This window comes from Puma concolor, chromosome B3, assembly GCF_028749965.1.
Source record: "Puma concolor isolate L17-30 chromosome B3, mPumCon1.1.hap2, whole genome shotgun sequence".
Classification (NCBI taxonomy): Eukaryota; Metazoa; Chordata; class Mammalia; order Carnivora; family Felidae; genus Puma; species Puma concolor.
The window spans coordinates 60517769-60535366 of record NC_141672.1 but is presented as its reverse complement, the minus strand read 5'-3'; the positions used below and the strand labels follow the sequence as shown (position 1 = coordinate 60535366).

Genomic DNA, 17598 nt, shown 5'->3' with positions numbered 1-17598 from the left:
CAAGGGAGGGACAGAATCCGAAGCAGGCTCCAGGTCCTGAGCTGTCAGCACAGATCCCGATGCGGGGCTCGAATCTACAGACCGTGAGAGCATGACAGAGCCAAAGTCAGATGCTTAACCGACTAAGCCATCCAAGCACCCCACTAAGTTTCTTTTTAAAGTCAGTTATTAGGTGATTCATGGCAGTCTGCTCATTTGATAGTGAAGCTCTTCATATCTAATTGGAAGCTCAGTGTGTGTTACTGGGAGGCTGTTCTGTAGGGTAATCTGGCTAGGGTGTTTCCTTGGAAGATCCCCAGTTGTTGGTATTTGAAGATCATTTTCCACAGGGATAATTCCTCCACAGTTTCTGTTTGAGAGGGATAAGCCTGTTTGCCAACAGTGTGGCAAGCAGCTAAGACAGGTGGGGGTTGTTGGTGTGTCACTATCCAGTAAGTCAGCTTTTACTTTATCCTTTTATGTTTTCAATATTTTACTCACACTTTCACCTGGGCCAAGTGTCCCAGAGTTTCATTTTCCACCTCTCCAGAAAATAACCTTCTAGGCTTTTGCCAGACTTACATGTGTGTGCGCACATGCATGTGAGAGATATGGGTGAGTGGGAAGGATGGATGGAGAGTCAAAATGTATGTGTATGTATGTGCAGGGACTTTTTGTTTTTTTGTTTTTTGTTTTTCATTTTTTATACAAACTTTCAGTCTTCCTCTTTTCAATCCTACTTATAGCCCTAGTATTGGTGCCTCCAAATTCTAAGCATTTTGGGTTGTATTAAGTCAACTTACATTTGGACTTTCCCATCTTCTATGTAGATTTCAGATTTGTCTGCTCTGCTGTATTTCTTACTATACTTACATCTCTTTCTGCTTTCCACTTCTGGAATTACCTTTTTCTTCATCACCTGTTTTCTTTTTTCTTGTGGGTTTATGCTTCTTCCCCCCCCCCCAAATCTTTTAGTAAATTTATTCTTATCTTAGTAGATTTCAGGAGAAAGTGGTTGTAAATGCTGTGTTAAATTTGCTGTTATAATCAAAACTGACCTTTTCTATTTTGAAAAATTTTCACCTAGATTGTCTTATTCTTTACATCTACTTTCATTTAACTCCTTTTTAATCACTCAAGTTCTTTTTTTTTTTTTTTTTTTTTTTTTTTTTCAACGTTTTTTTTTTTTTTATTTATTTTTGGGACAGAGAGAGACAGAGCATGAACGGGGGAGGAGCAGAGAGAGAGGGAGACACAGAATCGGAAACAGGCTCCAGGCTCTGAGCCATCAGCCCAGAGCCTGATGCGGGGCTCGAACTCACGGACCGCGAGATCGTGACCTGGCTGAAGTCGGACGCTTAACCGACTGCGCCACCCAGGCGCCCCATCACTCAAGTTCTTAAAATAAACTATCCTACATTCACTGATGCCATGTTCTAATATACTCCTCTAACTTCTTAAGACTGCATGCTGGGTATGCAATTTCTTTAGTCATTCACTAGAGTCCAGTAATAACCAGATTCAAAGTTTTTTCTTCAAGAAAATCCTCATTTTTTTTTAATCTGTTGGTGTTCTCTTATTGTGTTATACACGCATAGAAAAAGTTTAGTTTTCTTGTGCTAGGAAAGATGCCTTAGTTTTGCAGAGAAATCCAATAATTATTGTTTGATAGAATAGAGTTTTAAAGTTTTAATAGATTTGGACTTTTATATTTCTATGGGCCATTTCTTTTGTGAATTGCTTGCTCATTCATTTTTTTTCTTATTTTTCTTTTGACTTCTAACAGCTCTTTGCATCTTAAGATTATTAATCCTTTGCCGCATATATTTTTAAGAGTTCCTTTCTAGTTACTTGCTTTTAGATTTTGTTATTTTTTGATTTGTGAGGTTTTTAAGTGTTATGTAGTCAAATCTGTGTTTTATAACGATCCTTCCCTTTTGTATCATGTTCAGAAAATTTTTTCTATAAAAGTATATACTAAGTAAAAGATTGTTTATGCAGAATTTGATGTATCCCATATTAATGGTATCTCTTGAAGTTCAGTTATCCTAACTACAAAACGGCACATGATTTAAAAAGCAAATTCTAGTACAAATAAGTTATGGCATGTTATATATTATTTAAGGGATGGTAAGAAATGACCAAATCTAACATATGTATGTCTCAAAAAACCTCTTATTTAATAAAAACTTATTATGTAAATCAGTTGAACAATATTTAAGTGTCTCTTATTTTACATTACCCCTCTTGAAAGTTCTTTGAAAACAGGACCCCACCCTTCCTTCCCTTCTTTCCTCCTGTCTAACCCTCTCCTTCCCTTCTCAGCAACACATTGTGTCGTATAACATCTATTAAAGTTATATCTATGGGCACCTGAGTGGCTCAGTTGGTTAAGCGTCCGACTTCAGCTCAGGTCATGATCTCACAGTTGGTGGGTTTGAGCTCCACATTGGGCTTTGTGCTGACAACTCAGAGCCTGGAGCCTGCTTCAGATTCTATGTCTCCCTCTCTCTCTCTCTGCTTCTCCCCACTAGTGCTCCTTCTCTCTGTGTCTTTCAAAAATATATAAATGTTAAAAAAAATTAAAAAAAGTCGTGTATGTATATATAAATAAATTCATTCACACCTAAGTATGAAACATAACAAGTTGCTTTTTTTTTTCTTGGTTGGGTTTGAATTTTAGCTTTTACAAGAAGCTGAAGAATGGAAAGAACAAGTGGGTCAACTTAATAAACAGAAAATAACATTTGAAGAGTCCAAAGCATGTGCAGAGCAAGTTCTGTATGATAAAGAAAATCAGATCAAGGTAAATGGGCCTTCTGGTTTTAGTGACTGAGGCAGCTAGAATGTTATACTAATTCTGAAATTTGAAAATTTTTGTTTTTTGAAACTTTTATTTTTATAATTTATTTGGTGAAATTAGAGGGTGTGTATTTCTTGGGCATTCATTTTAATTTGTACTGATATTATCATCTTGCTCCCAAATGCTCCTTGAAGACTTTTAGATTTGTAGTCTATATATCAACATTCTGTATGTCCTTTTTGTCCTTTCCTTTGTATTTTAGCCTAGGTATTGAGTGAAGAGAAAAAAGAATAATGGATTTTACCTTTGTCTTTTAGACTGCCATCTGTTTCTTTTGATAAAAAGAGGTTGGAAAGAATTTTAGAAATTGGACAGATGAAGTTATATGTATTGGCTGAATATCTTTAATACCTAGATTAGCTATTGTATGTACTCTCACAGAGATAAATACTTTTCAAAAAATAAGTCTAATTGAAACTTGACTCTAATAAGAATATGGTAACTTATTTTTACTTTTAGGATTTGTTCACTTTTCCTTACTCCTTATTTGCCCTTTCTAGCCCTTTTTCCTGCCTTCTCTTTTAAATCTTATGCTTTCAAGCTGCAAACATACTCAGGTGTGAGTATCAAGTAATAAGATATACAACTAACATTCTGTAATCTATGCAGTGAAATGAACATTGCCATCTTGAAACCCATTCATTTATCCTCTTTACGTTGTTGCTATGAATTTTTTGAAGATTCCAGCTTTAGTTGTTTTCATGATTTGGCATGTTCTTTTATTTTTTCCCTAAACTTACTCTACTAAAGAACTTGAGATTCTTACTAAGCAGAATAAGAATGAGATGCTAATCTCAAGCTCTACTCAAAGCTTTAGGCCATGTTATTTTTGCCTGGAACTCTCAAGAGGGACAGATCAAAGGGTAGAAATTACAGAGCAGAGTGGGTTTTAGGTGGGTCCTTCCACAGAAATATATGGCATAGTCATTTCATTATTTACAATGAAAATTCTTTCTTTATTCAAGAAAATCAAAAAAGTACTGTTGGAAAACCTGTAATATACCAGTTCAGGTTCTATTTTATGATAGAACCCAGGCTCGCCTGTGTTCTTTTTATATATCATGTACCTCACTTGCAGGTGTTTGACCTCACACAAAATTTACTGTTTGGTTAATGGCTACTGTTATTTGTGGTATGGAAAGAATGTAATATAGTAAATATTTTGTTACTTTATAGTCAGGCAGTATATTTAGCAAAAATGGACCATTATCCAGTATTGTATTTGATTTAGGAATAACCAAGTGTGGTTTTTAACTTGCAGAGTTTAATAGTCAATAAATATTATAGTTTTTCAGAGTATATGTCTCAATATCAGCTGGTGAATAAGAGGTCATGTACTGTTATCTATGTAGATTGATTTTTAAATTATAACTACATATTCAGAAGTTGTAAATCAGTTAGCAAAAGGCATTATTACCTTCTCTTTCTGTTTTTCTCTCTTTACTAAATGTCAAGTCTCTGACTGAACGTTTGATAAAGATGAAAGATTGGGCTGCTGTGCTTGGAGAAGACCTAACAAATGATGATAACTTGGAATTGGAAATGAAGAGTGAATCAGAAAATGGTATGCAGTTGGGTATGAAGTCGTGATTCATCCTCTTTTGCTAAAAATGATAAGTAGCTCTTGTATTTGCTTTTAGTTTCCTATGTGTACCATGTTCTTTATACAATTCTCGTTTGGCACATCTTCTCCATTTGTCTCTAATACTCTGTCCCTCTCACACCGTTCCTTATTGTTAAGCTTCAGTTGGGATACAGCTTTTTCAGTAATCTTTCTCCATGTCCTCAGACAGACTTACAGCCTCTTTCCTTCCTGTTCTTTTTATATGTTGTACAAATCCTCATTATAGCAATTTTCACATTGCATCATAATCATTTCAGGGCCTATTTTTCCTGCCATGTCTGCTAATTGGGTGGATGGTGGGTAGTTTGAAAAATGAGTGTTATACTGGTGAATGCCTGAGGATACTTTATATTAATTAGATGGCTCAGTACTTTAATCTTGGCCACCCCAAATTGTTATCACCATTGCTGGTTGTGGTCTGGAAACTCAGGCAGGAGTTAGGTTCACTGTAGCTGCTCCCTGTATTTTCAAACCAATTCTTTTGACTTGAAAAGAGAATTTTATGTCAACATGATTATAGATTCATTGGAAGTTGCAAAAAGAGTACAGAAGTGTTTTGTGCATCTTTCACTAGTTTCTCCCCGTGGTAGCTCTTCTGACTTTTGTGACCTTTCTCTTTTTTCTCTCTCTACCCCTTACATATTAACACATGTATTAAGGAACAGAAGGTATGATTTTTAAAAAATTTTTCTTTGATGATAGCATTAATGCTTGGAAGAAAATTACAGTCCCATACGGTTGGTTCTGTTTGTACTTTTTTACTTCTGCTTTGTCTTGCAAGAAGCAATTTTTTTTGGAATAGAAAATGCATGCTCGTTTATTGTTATTTTAATTTGGAGTATAATTCCACTTATATTTTATATGCTGAAGGATCCTAAGAATAGTTGAGACGGTGGACTGTATTGGGTGAATACCAGATTCTTGTTAAAAATTTGTTTCTAGAGAGAGTCGTGAAGAATCTGTTTGACAATATTATGGTACTTGCAGTGCTTTTTTGTTTATCTTCTTGGGAGCATGTCCAAGGCCATTCTGCCTTATTTCAAATTCTTTATTGTAGCAAGAATAGAGATTACAAGGCTCTAGTTGCATGAACTAGTAAAATCATTTGGATGTCTGTTGTGGCATGGCACTATTTTCCCAATTTAATGTTGTTTTTATTTTTTACTGTAGATAATCAACCAAAAGGAGCTTTGAAGAAACTGATTCATGCTGCTAAGGTTTGCATTACTATATAAATATATAGAGAAAAGAAATAGAATTTGGATTAAAGCCATATGTCCTTAGTAACTGTTTTAAAAAGTCTGTTTTATAGTTACCATAGAAGTGATTCCAGATTTTCCAAAGTGAGCAGAATTTTCTTTATCAGTTGCTTTTTTCTTTTTATAATAACTTTAGAAATTCATATTGTTATTTTTAGAATTTATCATAATAAAAAATTTTAAGGTCTGCACAAATTTTTTAAGATAAGGAATAAATAAAAAATGTTTAGCATATTTTTTTTCATATTTCTGTCTGAACATTCTTCTTTCTCTGGTCTTAGTATTTTCCTATTCCTATTGCCCCATATCCGAATTTGAGAAGTAAATGCTTGGTCCATTTTCTTCTGGTTTATCCCTTTTCTTTTGCATCATAGTAGTGGTATCTTGATCTTTACTGATCTATGTGAAGTTGTGGTACTGTAGTTTGAAGGTTACTTTAATTAAAACTTACGGGTTGAAGGTAAATAGAATGAAAATAGCCACTTTTTAAGGTTAGGACACTGATCTTCTCTACCTCTCTTTTGACATTTATGACTACTAATCACTTTGTTAACTTTTCGAGATGGAAGCTGCATTGTTGGTTATTGCATTCTAGGTGATCATTTTATCAAAGTAATAGAACTTTAAAAGGTTGGAATGATATATTGAGATTTTTTGTTTTTCCTTTTTTGGAATAACTGATTAATGTTGTTTTTTTCCTTTTCCCGTTCTCTAAAGTTAAATGCATCTTTAAAAACCTTAGAAGGAGAAAGAAACCAAATTTACATTCAATTATCTGAAGCAGATAAAACAAAGGAAGAGCTTACAGGTAGGATATCTGTATACTTTTAAAGTCTTTCTAAATAAAGGTACTTTTGCAGAAAGTTACTATTAATTGAATCAGTTATGCAAAGGTCCAATTTGATTGTTTTTTTGACTTTTATTTCTAATTTGTGAAAAATTAGTACTAAGTTTTTTGTTGTTGGTAAAGTCCTATCAGTTTCTTCCATATCATATGAAATAAAAATAATGAAATTATTTATTTTTTAAAGTTAATTTATGTATTTTGAGAGAGAGAGGGAGAGAATCTGAAGTAAGCTCCACAGTGTCAGTGTAGAGCCCAACTCGTGGCTCGACCCCACAAACCTGATCATGACCTGAGCCAAAACCAAAAGTCAGACGCTCAACTGACTGGGCCATCTAGGCACCCCTCTCCAATCTTAACTAATGAAATTATTTTAAAAAACATGTAAAACTCTACTTACCTTTGAATTTCAGTGTTGTATGTGTAACATGGTTTTAGATATTAAAAAGTAGTAAATTAAAACTATTAACTTTTATAAGATCATCCCTATGATCCAGTTTTACCACATGATATTCAACAGTAATGTCTGTTACGTGACAGTTCTTGGCAATGGCTTAAAGCCTAGGTTGGCAGATTTTCTGATGTAGATTTAAAAATTTCTGTGGAAAGACCAGGTGTGACATTAAAATCATTTAATGGTAGCATATTTATTTTAAGCTATCCTTTTGATATATATGTTTAATTAATAGATGAATAATTATATACCATTAGAATAAGTAGTATGCCATTACTAAAATTTTAATGTATGTTAGTATGATTTTGTGATTTTGAAACAGAGTAAGTTTTGTTCTGTATTAAGATTTGTGGTGGGGGTACCTGACTGGCTCAGTCAGTAAAGCATGCAACTCTTAACCTCAGGTTGAGTTCAAGCCCCACCTTGGGCATGGAGCCTACTTTAAAAAAAAAAAAAAAAAAAAAAGAAAAAAAAAAAGATTTGTGGTGATGATTCATACACATGTTTTGGGAGATGGCATTTCAATTTTAGAGGAATTCAGAAGGTGAGGTTATGATGTTGGAAGAGAAATGAGGTTTTAAAAACAATTGATGGGGGTACCTGGGTGGCTCATTCGGTTAAGCATCCAACTTTCACTCGGGTCATGATCTCGTGGTTCGTAGTTCAAGCCCCACATTGGGCTCTGTGCTGACAGTTCGGAGCCTGGAGCCTTCTTTGGATTCTGTGTCTCCCTCTTTTTCTCTGTCCCTCCCCTGCTCGCACTCTGTGTCTCTCTCCTTCAAAATAAATAAACATTAAAAAAAAAATTTAACAAAAATAAAAAATAAAAACAATTGATGTACTAATTATATAGCATTCATTGTTTAGAATTGTTATTTTTTGTTTTCCTAGATAGTTCTTTTAGGTGGGTTAGCAGTTAACAAGCTAAAACTGGTATTTTTCTCCCCAATCTTTTTTTTTAAGTTTATTTATTTATTTTGAGGTGGGGGAGGGGCAGGGAGAGAGAGAGAGAATCCCAAGCACCGAGCCCAATGTCGGGCTCAAACCCATGAACCACCAAATCATGATCTGAGCCAAAGTCTGACATTTAACTGTCCGAGCCATCCAGGTGTCCCTCTCCAATCTTGATCTGGATTAAGCTAGCATGATTTTGTAGGATTTCTTATCAGAAGATCCAAATTTCTGGCCTGACCTGTTACATATATCCAAATTTTGCTTAAAAGGAGGGCTGGCTAGAAGTTAAGTTATTAACTAGTACACTTTTTATGAGATAAAAATAGGCGTTCATCATGTTTAAGTAGTTTCATAGGAAATGTTGAACTAAAATATTTCCCTTCAGAACTCTCATCTCCAAAACTTTCTTGAGAAATTTTACTATTTTTTGGTTTCCTAACTGAAAATTAAATGCTAGAAATAGAATATTGAAGGTTTTGGGAAATCTTGGAGTAAAAAAAAAAAAATTATAACAGTTTATATAGTTCTTTAATTAAAATATTAAAAAGCATTTAGGTGAACAAAATCCCTTATAAACTTTCTGTTGTTGGAAAGAATTTATGAATAATTTATTATTTTTTGCTAATTTTTATCTTTATAAAATGTGAATGTGCATCTAGAAATATTTACTCCTTTAATTATGATTTTTAAACATTTTCTATAGAATGTATTAAAAATCTCCAGACTGAACAAGCATCTCTGCAGTCAGAAAATACACAATTTGAAAACGAGAATCAAAAGCTTCAGCAGAAACTTAAAGTAATGACTGAACTGTATCAAGAAAATGAAATGACACTTCACAGGTAATAAAGATTTTGTTCATATCTCCACTGTATGGCAAGTAAAATAGTTTAATGCATATTCAGCTTATGTGATACTCAGAGCGCTCAATTTATGATTGGGTAATATTTCATCAGTTCATTTTTTTTGTGTGTGTGTGTGTTTTACCAAGAGCAGCTTTATTTTATTTATTTATTTTTTTTAATATATGAAATTTATTGTCAAATTGGTTTCCATACAACACCCAGTGCTCATCCTAAAACGTGCCCTCCTCAGTACCCATCACCCACCCTCTCCTCCCTCCCACCCCCCATCAACCCTTAGTTTGTTCTCAGTTCTCAACAGTCTCTTATGCTTTGGCTCTCTCCCACTCTCACCTCTTTTTTTTTTTTTTTTTTTGTTCCCCTCCCCCATGGGTTTTTCTTAAGTTTCTCAGGATCCACATAAGGGTGAAACCATATGGTATCTGTCTTTCTCTGTATGGCTTATTTCACTTAGCATCACACTCTCCAGTTCCATCCACGTTGCTACAAAAGGCCATATTTCATTTTTTCTCATTGCCACGTAGTACTCCATTGTGTATATAAACCACAATTTCTTTATCCATTCATCAGTTGATGGACATTTAGGCTCTTTCCATAATTTGGCTATTGTTGAGAGTGCTGCTATGAACATTGGGGTACAAGTGCCCCTATGCATCAGTACTCCTGTGTCCCTTGATAAATTCCTAGCAGTGCTATTGCTGGCTCATAGGGTAGGTCTATTTTTAATTTTCTGAGGAACCTCCACACTGCTTTCCAGAGCGGCTGCACCAATTTGCATTCCCACCAACAGTGCAAGAGGGTTCCCGTTTCTCCACATCCTCTCCAGCATCTATAGTCTCCTGATTTGTTCATTTTGGCCACTCTGACTGGCGTGAGGTGATACCTGAGTGTAGTTTTGATTTGTATTTCCCTGATAAGGAGCGACGCTGAACATCTTTTCATGTGCCTGTTGGCCATCCGGATGTCTTCTTTAGAGAAGTGTCTATTCATGTTTTCTGCCCATTTCTTCACTGGGTTATTTGCTTTTCGGGTGTGGAGTTTGGTGAGCTCTTTATAGATTTTGGATACTAGCCCTTTGTCCGATATGTCATTTGCAACTATCTTTTCCCATTCCGTTGGTTGCCTTTTAGTTTTGTTGGTTGTTTCCTTGGCTGTGCAGAAGCTTTTTATCTTCATAAGGTCCCAGGAATTCACTTTTGCTTTTAATTCCCTTGCCTTTGGGGATGTGTCGAGTAAGAGATTGCTACGGCTGAGGTCAGAGAGGTCTTTTCCTGCTTTCTCCTCTAAGGTTTTGATGGTTTCCTGTCTCACATTCAGGTCCTTGATCCATTTTGAGTTTATTTTTGTGAATGGTGTGAGAAAGTGGTCTAGTTTCAACCTTCTGCATGTTGCTGTCCAGTTCTCCCAGCACCATTTGTTAAAGAGACTGTCTTTTTTCTTTATTCTTTTTTTTTTTTTTTAATTTTTTTTAACGTTTATTTATTTTTGAGACAGAGACAGAGCATGAACGGGGGAGGGTCAGAGAGAGAGGGAGACACAGAATCGGAAGCAGGCTCCAGGCTCTGAGCCATCAGCCCAGAGCCCGACGCGGGGCTCGAACTCACGGACCGTGAGATCGTGACCTGAGCCGAAGTCGGACGCTCAACCAACTGAGCCACCCAGGCGCCCCGAGACTGTCTTTTTTCCATTGGATGTTCTTTCCTGCTTTGTCAAAGATGAGTTGGCCATACGTTTGTGGGTCTAGTTCTGGGGTTTCTATTCTATTCCATTGGTCTATGTGTCTGTTTTTGTGCCAATACCATGCTGTCTTGATGATGACAGCTTTGTAGTAGAGGCTAAAGTCTGGGATTGTGATGCCTCCTGCTTTGGTCTTCTTCTTCAAAATTACTTTGGCTATTCGGGGCCATTTGTGGTTCCATATGAATTTTAGGATTGCTTGTTCTAGTTTCGAGAAGAATGCTGGTGCAATTTTGATTGGGATTGCATTGAATGTGTAGATAGCTTTGGGTAGTATTGACATTTTGATAATATTTATTCTTCCAATCCATGAGCAGGGAATGTCTTTCCATTTCTTTAAATCTTCTTCAATTACCTTCATAAGCTTTCTATAGTTTTCAGCATACAGATCCTTTACATCTTTGGTTAGATTTATTCCTAGGTATTTTATGCTTCTTGGTGCAATTGTGAATGGGATCAGTTTCTTTATTTGTCTTTCTGTTGCTTCATTGTTAGTGTATAAGAATGCAACTGATTTCTGTACTTTGATTTTGTATCCTGCAACTTTGCTGAATTCATGTATCAGTTCTAGCAGACTTTTGGTGGAGTCTATCGGATTTTCCATGTATAATATCATGTCATCTGCAAAGAGCGAAAGCTTGACTTCATCTTTGCCAATTTTGACGCCTTTGATTTCCTTTTGTTGTCTGATTGCTGATGCTAGAACTTCCAGCACTATGTTAAACAACAGCGGTGAGAGTGGGCATCCCTGTCGTGTTCCTGATCTCAGGGAAAAAGCTCTCAGTTTTTCCCCGTTGAGGATGATGTTAGCTGTGGGCTTTTCATAAATGGCTTTTATGATCTTTAAGTATGTTCCTTCTATCCCGTCATCAGTTCATTTTTAAGGTTACTTGATCTTGAAATACTTTTTATTCTGAATCTGACCATTTTTTACTACCTTCCCTACTAGACCCTGATCTAAACCATCATCAGTTAGTGCCTGGTTTATTGTCGTAGCCTCATAAATAGTCTCTTTCCACTCGACCTCCTGCATAGTTGTTTTCAGTGGCATGACCCTTCTGAAGCATAAAGTATGGGTGTTGTCACAGTCTTGTTTGCAAACTCCCAGGTGCCTTCATATCACAGTAAGAATTTAATCCAAAGCTTTTAGATGGCCTACAAGACTCTGTAAGATCTGACCTTTGTCTACCTCTTTTTTTTTTTTTTTTTTTTTTGCTGGTTATCTCTTTGATTTTAGCTTATTCATTTTAGTTTTCCTTCATTACCCTCCAGCCACACTGGTCTTGATGATCATTAGTATGCCAAGCACATCTATACCTCAGGGCCTTTTGTACTTGCTCCTTTTCTTGGACTGGCATTCCCCTGTATAAGGTTGAATCCTTCATTTCATTTGGATCTAGGTTCATATGTTGCTTCAGAGACTCCTTCCCTGGCTACCCTAACTAAGATAATACCTGCAATTCCCTTATCCCTTATCTTGCTTTATATTTCTTCATAGCCCTTAAAGTCCTCTGACGATTTATTGGCCTTCCCCCCCCCCCCCAACATTAAATGTCAACTCCGTAAGAGAATTACTTTATTCTCTTTTCTTCGGTATTTCCAGTGCCTAATATTATGTCTTGGCACATGGTAGTTATTCAATAAATGTTTGTTGAGTGTATGAATAGATATGTTTAGTACCTTTATATATTGGATTGAGAGATTTCTGTGCATGTGTGTACTGATCTCTAAATGCATAGATGCACAAATGACTGTTAAGATATCTATCTGGAGACTCCAGATTTTCAAATACTACTATAGGACATATTTTTCATCATAAAAGGAAATAAAATGTTCCTTGATTTAATTAATATAATTTCAAGCCCCTTTAATGAAAGTTATTACAGTTGATCTTCATCATGTATAGATTCTGTATTTGCAAATTCTCCTACTTGTGTAAACTTTGTATTTAAAAAAAAATTTTTTTTTAACGTTTATTTATTTTTGAGACAGAGACAGAGCATGAACAGGGGAGGGTCAGAGAGAGGGAGACACAGAATCTGAAACAGGCTCCAGGCTCTAAGCTGTCAGCACAGAGCCCGACGCGGGACTTGAACTCATGGACCGCAAGATCATGACCTGAGCCGAAGTCGGCCACTTAACCGACTGAGCCACCCAGGCGCCCCTGTATTTTTTTTTTTTTTTTTGAGAGAGCGAAAGCGTGCTTGTGTGTGTATCCATATGGCGGTTAGGCAGAGGGAGAGGGAAAGACTCTTAAGCAGGCTCCATGACCAGCGCAAAGCCTGAGTCACCACTCGATCTCTTGACCATGAGTGGAAATCACGAGTAGGACACTTAACTAAGCCACCCAGGTGCCCCATGAAAACTTATTTTTAATTTTTAAAAAAATTTATTATTGAGAGAGTGAGAGTGTGAGCAGAGGAGGGGCAGAGAGAGAGAGCGAGAGAGACACAGAATCCGAAGCAGACTCTAGGCTACAAGCAGACAACAAATAGCCTGACGCGGGGCTCAAACTCATGAGCCATGAGATCATTACCTGAACCAATGAAAACTTATTTTTATCCTAAAACCAGGACTCAGGAGCTTTAGTGGTCATTCTCAGACATGCACAGAATAGCAAGAAATTTGAATCTCCCAGTGTGTATGTTCCCAGTCTTCCTTCTTATTTCAGCTCTCATTTTGTAAACAAGTGTCCTTTTCTGCACTATATGTAATGCCACATTTTTGTGCTTTTTGTTTGTGATTTATCTATTTTATTTTATTATTTTATTTATTATTATTTTTTTTTTGATTTAGCTGTTTTAAAATGATCCCCAGGTATCATGCTAAAATGCTGTTTAGTGTTCCTAAGTGCAAGAAGACTGTGGTGTGTCTTATAGAGACAGCACCTGTGTCAGAGAAGCTATGTTCAGCCTGAGTTATAATGATGTTGGCTGTGAGTTCATTAGTAATGAACCAACAATATATGTTAAATAAGGTATCTTTAAACTGAAAAACAGAACACAGGGTTACATGTTGGTGGGTTGATGAAAATGCTGTAAACAGAGCACCCAGAAACCTAACTCTGTTTCCTTTAAGAGCAATGGTTCAGCATTTACTAATTTAGGATTTGGGATGACTTTATAGAACATAAGTAGTGGGAATGAGATTCTGTTTTATATATTTGGAAACTGGTAGAAAATACCAACATTCCATTGCCATCAGGATGATGGGGGATTTGTTAAGCTCTGTCATTGCCAGCCTGTATACTTAATTATTCTTTGGAATCCATTAAAAATCAAAAACTTGCTGTTCATCATGGACTTCTGGGCCAGTTGGGACTGCCCAGGATATGAAAGAAAAATAAACTTGACTAAATGGAAGAGCTATAGAGTGGATGACTCATGGCTTCTTTCAGTAAACTTAGGCGTGCACCCTTTTTAGGTTAGGATGAAAGATATTATAAGTAAAATTTGGATACAAATGGGATTATTTTGAGGTGAGAGGAATACTTCTGAGTATATCTTTTGAACAAAATAAAAATACATGGTTGATGATAGAATTCTGATGAGGAATATTTAAAATTTCAAAAAAAAAGGTGTTCTCTGTAGATATTCAAGAGCAAGGATGGGACACTGAATAGAATCCTGTCCCTGTATGTGTATCAATTCATTAATGTGAAATATCTTCAATTTCCCAAAATACTGTGTATTCCATTCTTACATTTAAATTAAAATATTCATCATTCAAATATTGGAGAGAAGTGAAATAGTATAGCATACAAGTTGATATGTTGGTTTAGATATGTGAAGTAAGATGTGATTATTTTTTGATCATATCATCAGGCTTCTTTTATAATGCCATTTTCATTATTAATGAATCTATCCAAATTCAAGGGGAGGTTCATAGACTTTACCTCTCTACAGCAGACAATTCTGGCCATTTTTTTAATCTAGGGTTTGTAAAAACACACTTCCTTCCATGTCCAAGCCCATCATACTTTGATGCTTTTTCTGAGGAGATGACTTATTTTCTTCTAACCCTATGAAACGATTGACCTAGGGAGTAATTTCTTAGCAATTGGTAATGTAGTTTATGGAATATAAAACATTTACTGCTACCGTGTAGGATTTCTTCAATAGTTTGTCATGTTCTTCCCCAAAGTTCGTGAAGAAGGGGAGACATTCACATTTAGGACTGCATATGTGTTTTCCTGTGGTGTTCAGTATTTCCTGAGGGACCAGTGTTACTGATGATACCATGTGAAACACAGGGGTAATAGAGTATAATGGAGTCACTACTTGCTAGCTCTATGCCTAGGTTCACTTATTTCGTTTTTCTGTGTTTCCTTTCCCTTCTTATAGAGCTGTTGTGATAATTACATAGGGTAGTAATACATGTAAAAGTCTAAGAACAATTTCTGGCACATGCTAATGGCTCAGTAAGTTAGCTGTTTTTATTAAAAGAACTAAAAGTAGTAGATAGGACTACTTTTATTTACTTTGGGTTCATTATAATTTTTTTTTAAATGTGTGTAAACTGTCTTAGAAGCTTAATCACCGTGTTAACAACTTAACAACCAATTTAAAAATTATTGAAATTCAGTTTATTACTTGGTGACTTCTTGTCTAATAAATGTCACGCTGCTTTATATAAGAAGGCTTGATAAATAATATATACTCATGATAGTTTTTACTAATATTTACTTTTGATCTTATTTTCATGATAAAAGTCTTATAGAAAACTCTTGAATCTTTTGTGTTAATAGTACTATATTAGACAAGGTGGTTTATAATTTGAGTTTATAATGTTAATTTCCACACCAGGAATATTTATGCAGTTACTTTTTTTTTCTTGCATGTGATGTTTTTAGTGGTCTTATGCAAATTGTTTTATGAGAAGCACCAGTTGTGATATTATTAAAAAGATATAATTGATTATCTTATGACATACAGTAAAAAACAAAACAAAACACTTTTTGTTTCAAGGAAATTAACAGTAGAGGAAAATTACCGATTAGAGAAAGAGGAGAAACTTTCCAAAGCAGATGAAAAGATCAGTCATGCAGCTGAAGAGCTGGAGACCTATAGGTATTGAATATTTTTTACTCTTTTCTTTTTCAGGTGGGGAGGGTATCCAAAAACCTAATACTAGAAAAAATAATAAGGCAGCTCCCCCAAATAAACCCAAGATATTTGTCATTATTTTTCATTTGTATATCTTGCTTTATTATGCAATTATACAGAAAATATAAAAGGAGAAATGTTTCCCTTTCAGTGTACATGATTTTAAATCTCTCGCATTAAAATAGGGAAATCCTATTTTATGTTAATATCAAGAAATTTATGAATATCCATTAATTTCAAGGTCTTTCCTCTTTGGTTCTATAATGGGGAAGAAAATATACAATATTAATGAATTTGAGAAGTATGCCTCAAAGAGAAGAGTGAGCCACTTCTGAAGTATTGATAAGTCTAGTTTTTTCCTTGTTCATTTGTCATTAGTTCCGTGGAAATCATAGAAAACCTAGAGAAAATAAGGGGCAAGTTTTAGCAGTATCCCAAATAGTTGTGATATTTAATTTTACATTAGGAAGAGTAAACTTGGATTTTGTCCAAAAGAAGGTACAAAGGTACAAAGGTAGTAAGTAACATTTTATTTCACAGAGACTTTTAATTTCCTAGAGTTCTGTTAAGATTACAGACATCTGAATAATTCTTCCAATTGCATGCTTCTTAGTAATAAAAACAAACCAATATACCATATAAATCTTGGCATAACCTTTGGTTTTAGGTAAACCCAAGTAGTAGTACTCTTAAAGCATAATTAATATTAAAGTTACATTAGGAAAAAATATACTACTTTAGAACGTCTTAAAGGTGATTAGTGTGGAGTTCTGGAGTTATTTTTACATTAAACACTCTAGGTGTTTTAATTAATATTTTCAGTAGACATAGTGTTCTGTCATTTCTTAGTACATGTTAATAGTAGAATGATTATTCCTTGTAGAAAACGAGCCAAAGATCTTGAAGAAGAATTGGAGAGAACCATTCATTCTTATCAAGGGCAGGTATATGTGTGTGTGTGTGTGTGTGTGTGTGTGTGTGTGTGTGTGTGTGTGTATTAAACAATTCTGATTTGTTCGAATTGGTATCTCTGTTTTGATGCAAGAGTATAGTTACTTGATAGTTGTACCACGTCTCTTGAGGTTTTGCATGTGGCTGTGGAACATTTATAGGGAGCCAAGTGTTCTGAAATAAAATACTTGTTTGTTTCTTTATTTACTTATTTATTATTTAAAAAAATTTACTTTGGGGGAGAGTACAAGCAGGGGAGGGGTAAAGAGAGGGGGACAGAGGATCTGAGGTGGGCTCTGCGCTCACAGGCCGATAGAAGCGAGCCCAATGTGGGGCTGAAACTTGCAAACTGTGAGATCATGACCTGAGCCAAAGTCGGATGCTCTACTGACCCAGCCACAAAGGTGCCCCAAGAGTTTAAAATTGCCATGTTTTAAAATTGTTTCAAATTGGCATGTCTCCTGCTTCTTTGGGAATATGGATTAAGTAAATAAATAAACAAACATATATCAGCACTGGAGTCTCGTATTTACTGGGACTAATTATCTCTTAGTCAGCAACTCATTGTAGTTGATTTTTGCATAAAACAAAAATATACTAGACAAAAATTGTCTTTACATTCAGTTTTTGTTTTAAAAATGTGATAGTCATGTGTATATGAAAATTTGCTTTAAAAATGTTACTGACTTTCAGAGATGCTTGAGTTATTATCGAGTTTATGAATTGTGTACTAAATCGTAGTGGTAGTGTGAGATTTTTTACCTAAGAAAATCAGTAGTATTTTAATGAATTTCTTTTTCAGATTATCTCCCATGAGAAAAAAGCACATGATAATTGGGTAAGTATTAAATTCTCTTTGTCAGATTGTTCTTTTTTCTAATTTAAATGAGCCGTTTAAAAGATACACTTTCACACCAAAAATTAAGGTAGTGTCAAATAAATTTCTTTTAATTTTGCTGGTAGTG

The 17598-nt window shown here is 35.2% G+C and overlaps 1 protein-coding gene across 12 annotated transcripts in view; it reads left to right on the top strand.

The window, feature by feature from the left end:
* Positions 1-17598, top strand: part of MIA2 (MIA SH3 domain ER export factor 2) — a 115338-nt gene that overhangs the window by 64131 nt on the left and 33609 nt on the right. For all 12 annotated transcript variants that reach the window (XM_086709870.1, XM_086709867.1, XM_086709869.1 and 9 more), the window contains 8 exons: positions 2663-2785; positions 4298-4406; positions 5637-5683; positions 6443-6533; positions 8681-8819; positions 15545-15646; positions 16566-16626; positions 17436-17471. In XM_086709870.1, the coding sequence (XP_086565996.1) occupies positions 2663-2785; positions 4298-4406; positions 5637-5683; positions 6443-6533; positions 8681-8819; positions 15545-15646; positions 16566-16626; positions 17436-17471 (708 nt within the window). The remainder of the gene's footprint in view (positions 1-2662; positions 2786-4297; positions 4407-5636; positions 5684-6442; positions 6534-8680; positions 8820-15544; positions 15647-16565; positions 16627-17435; positions 17472-17598) is intronic.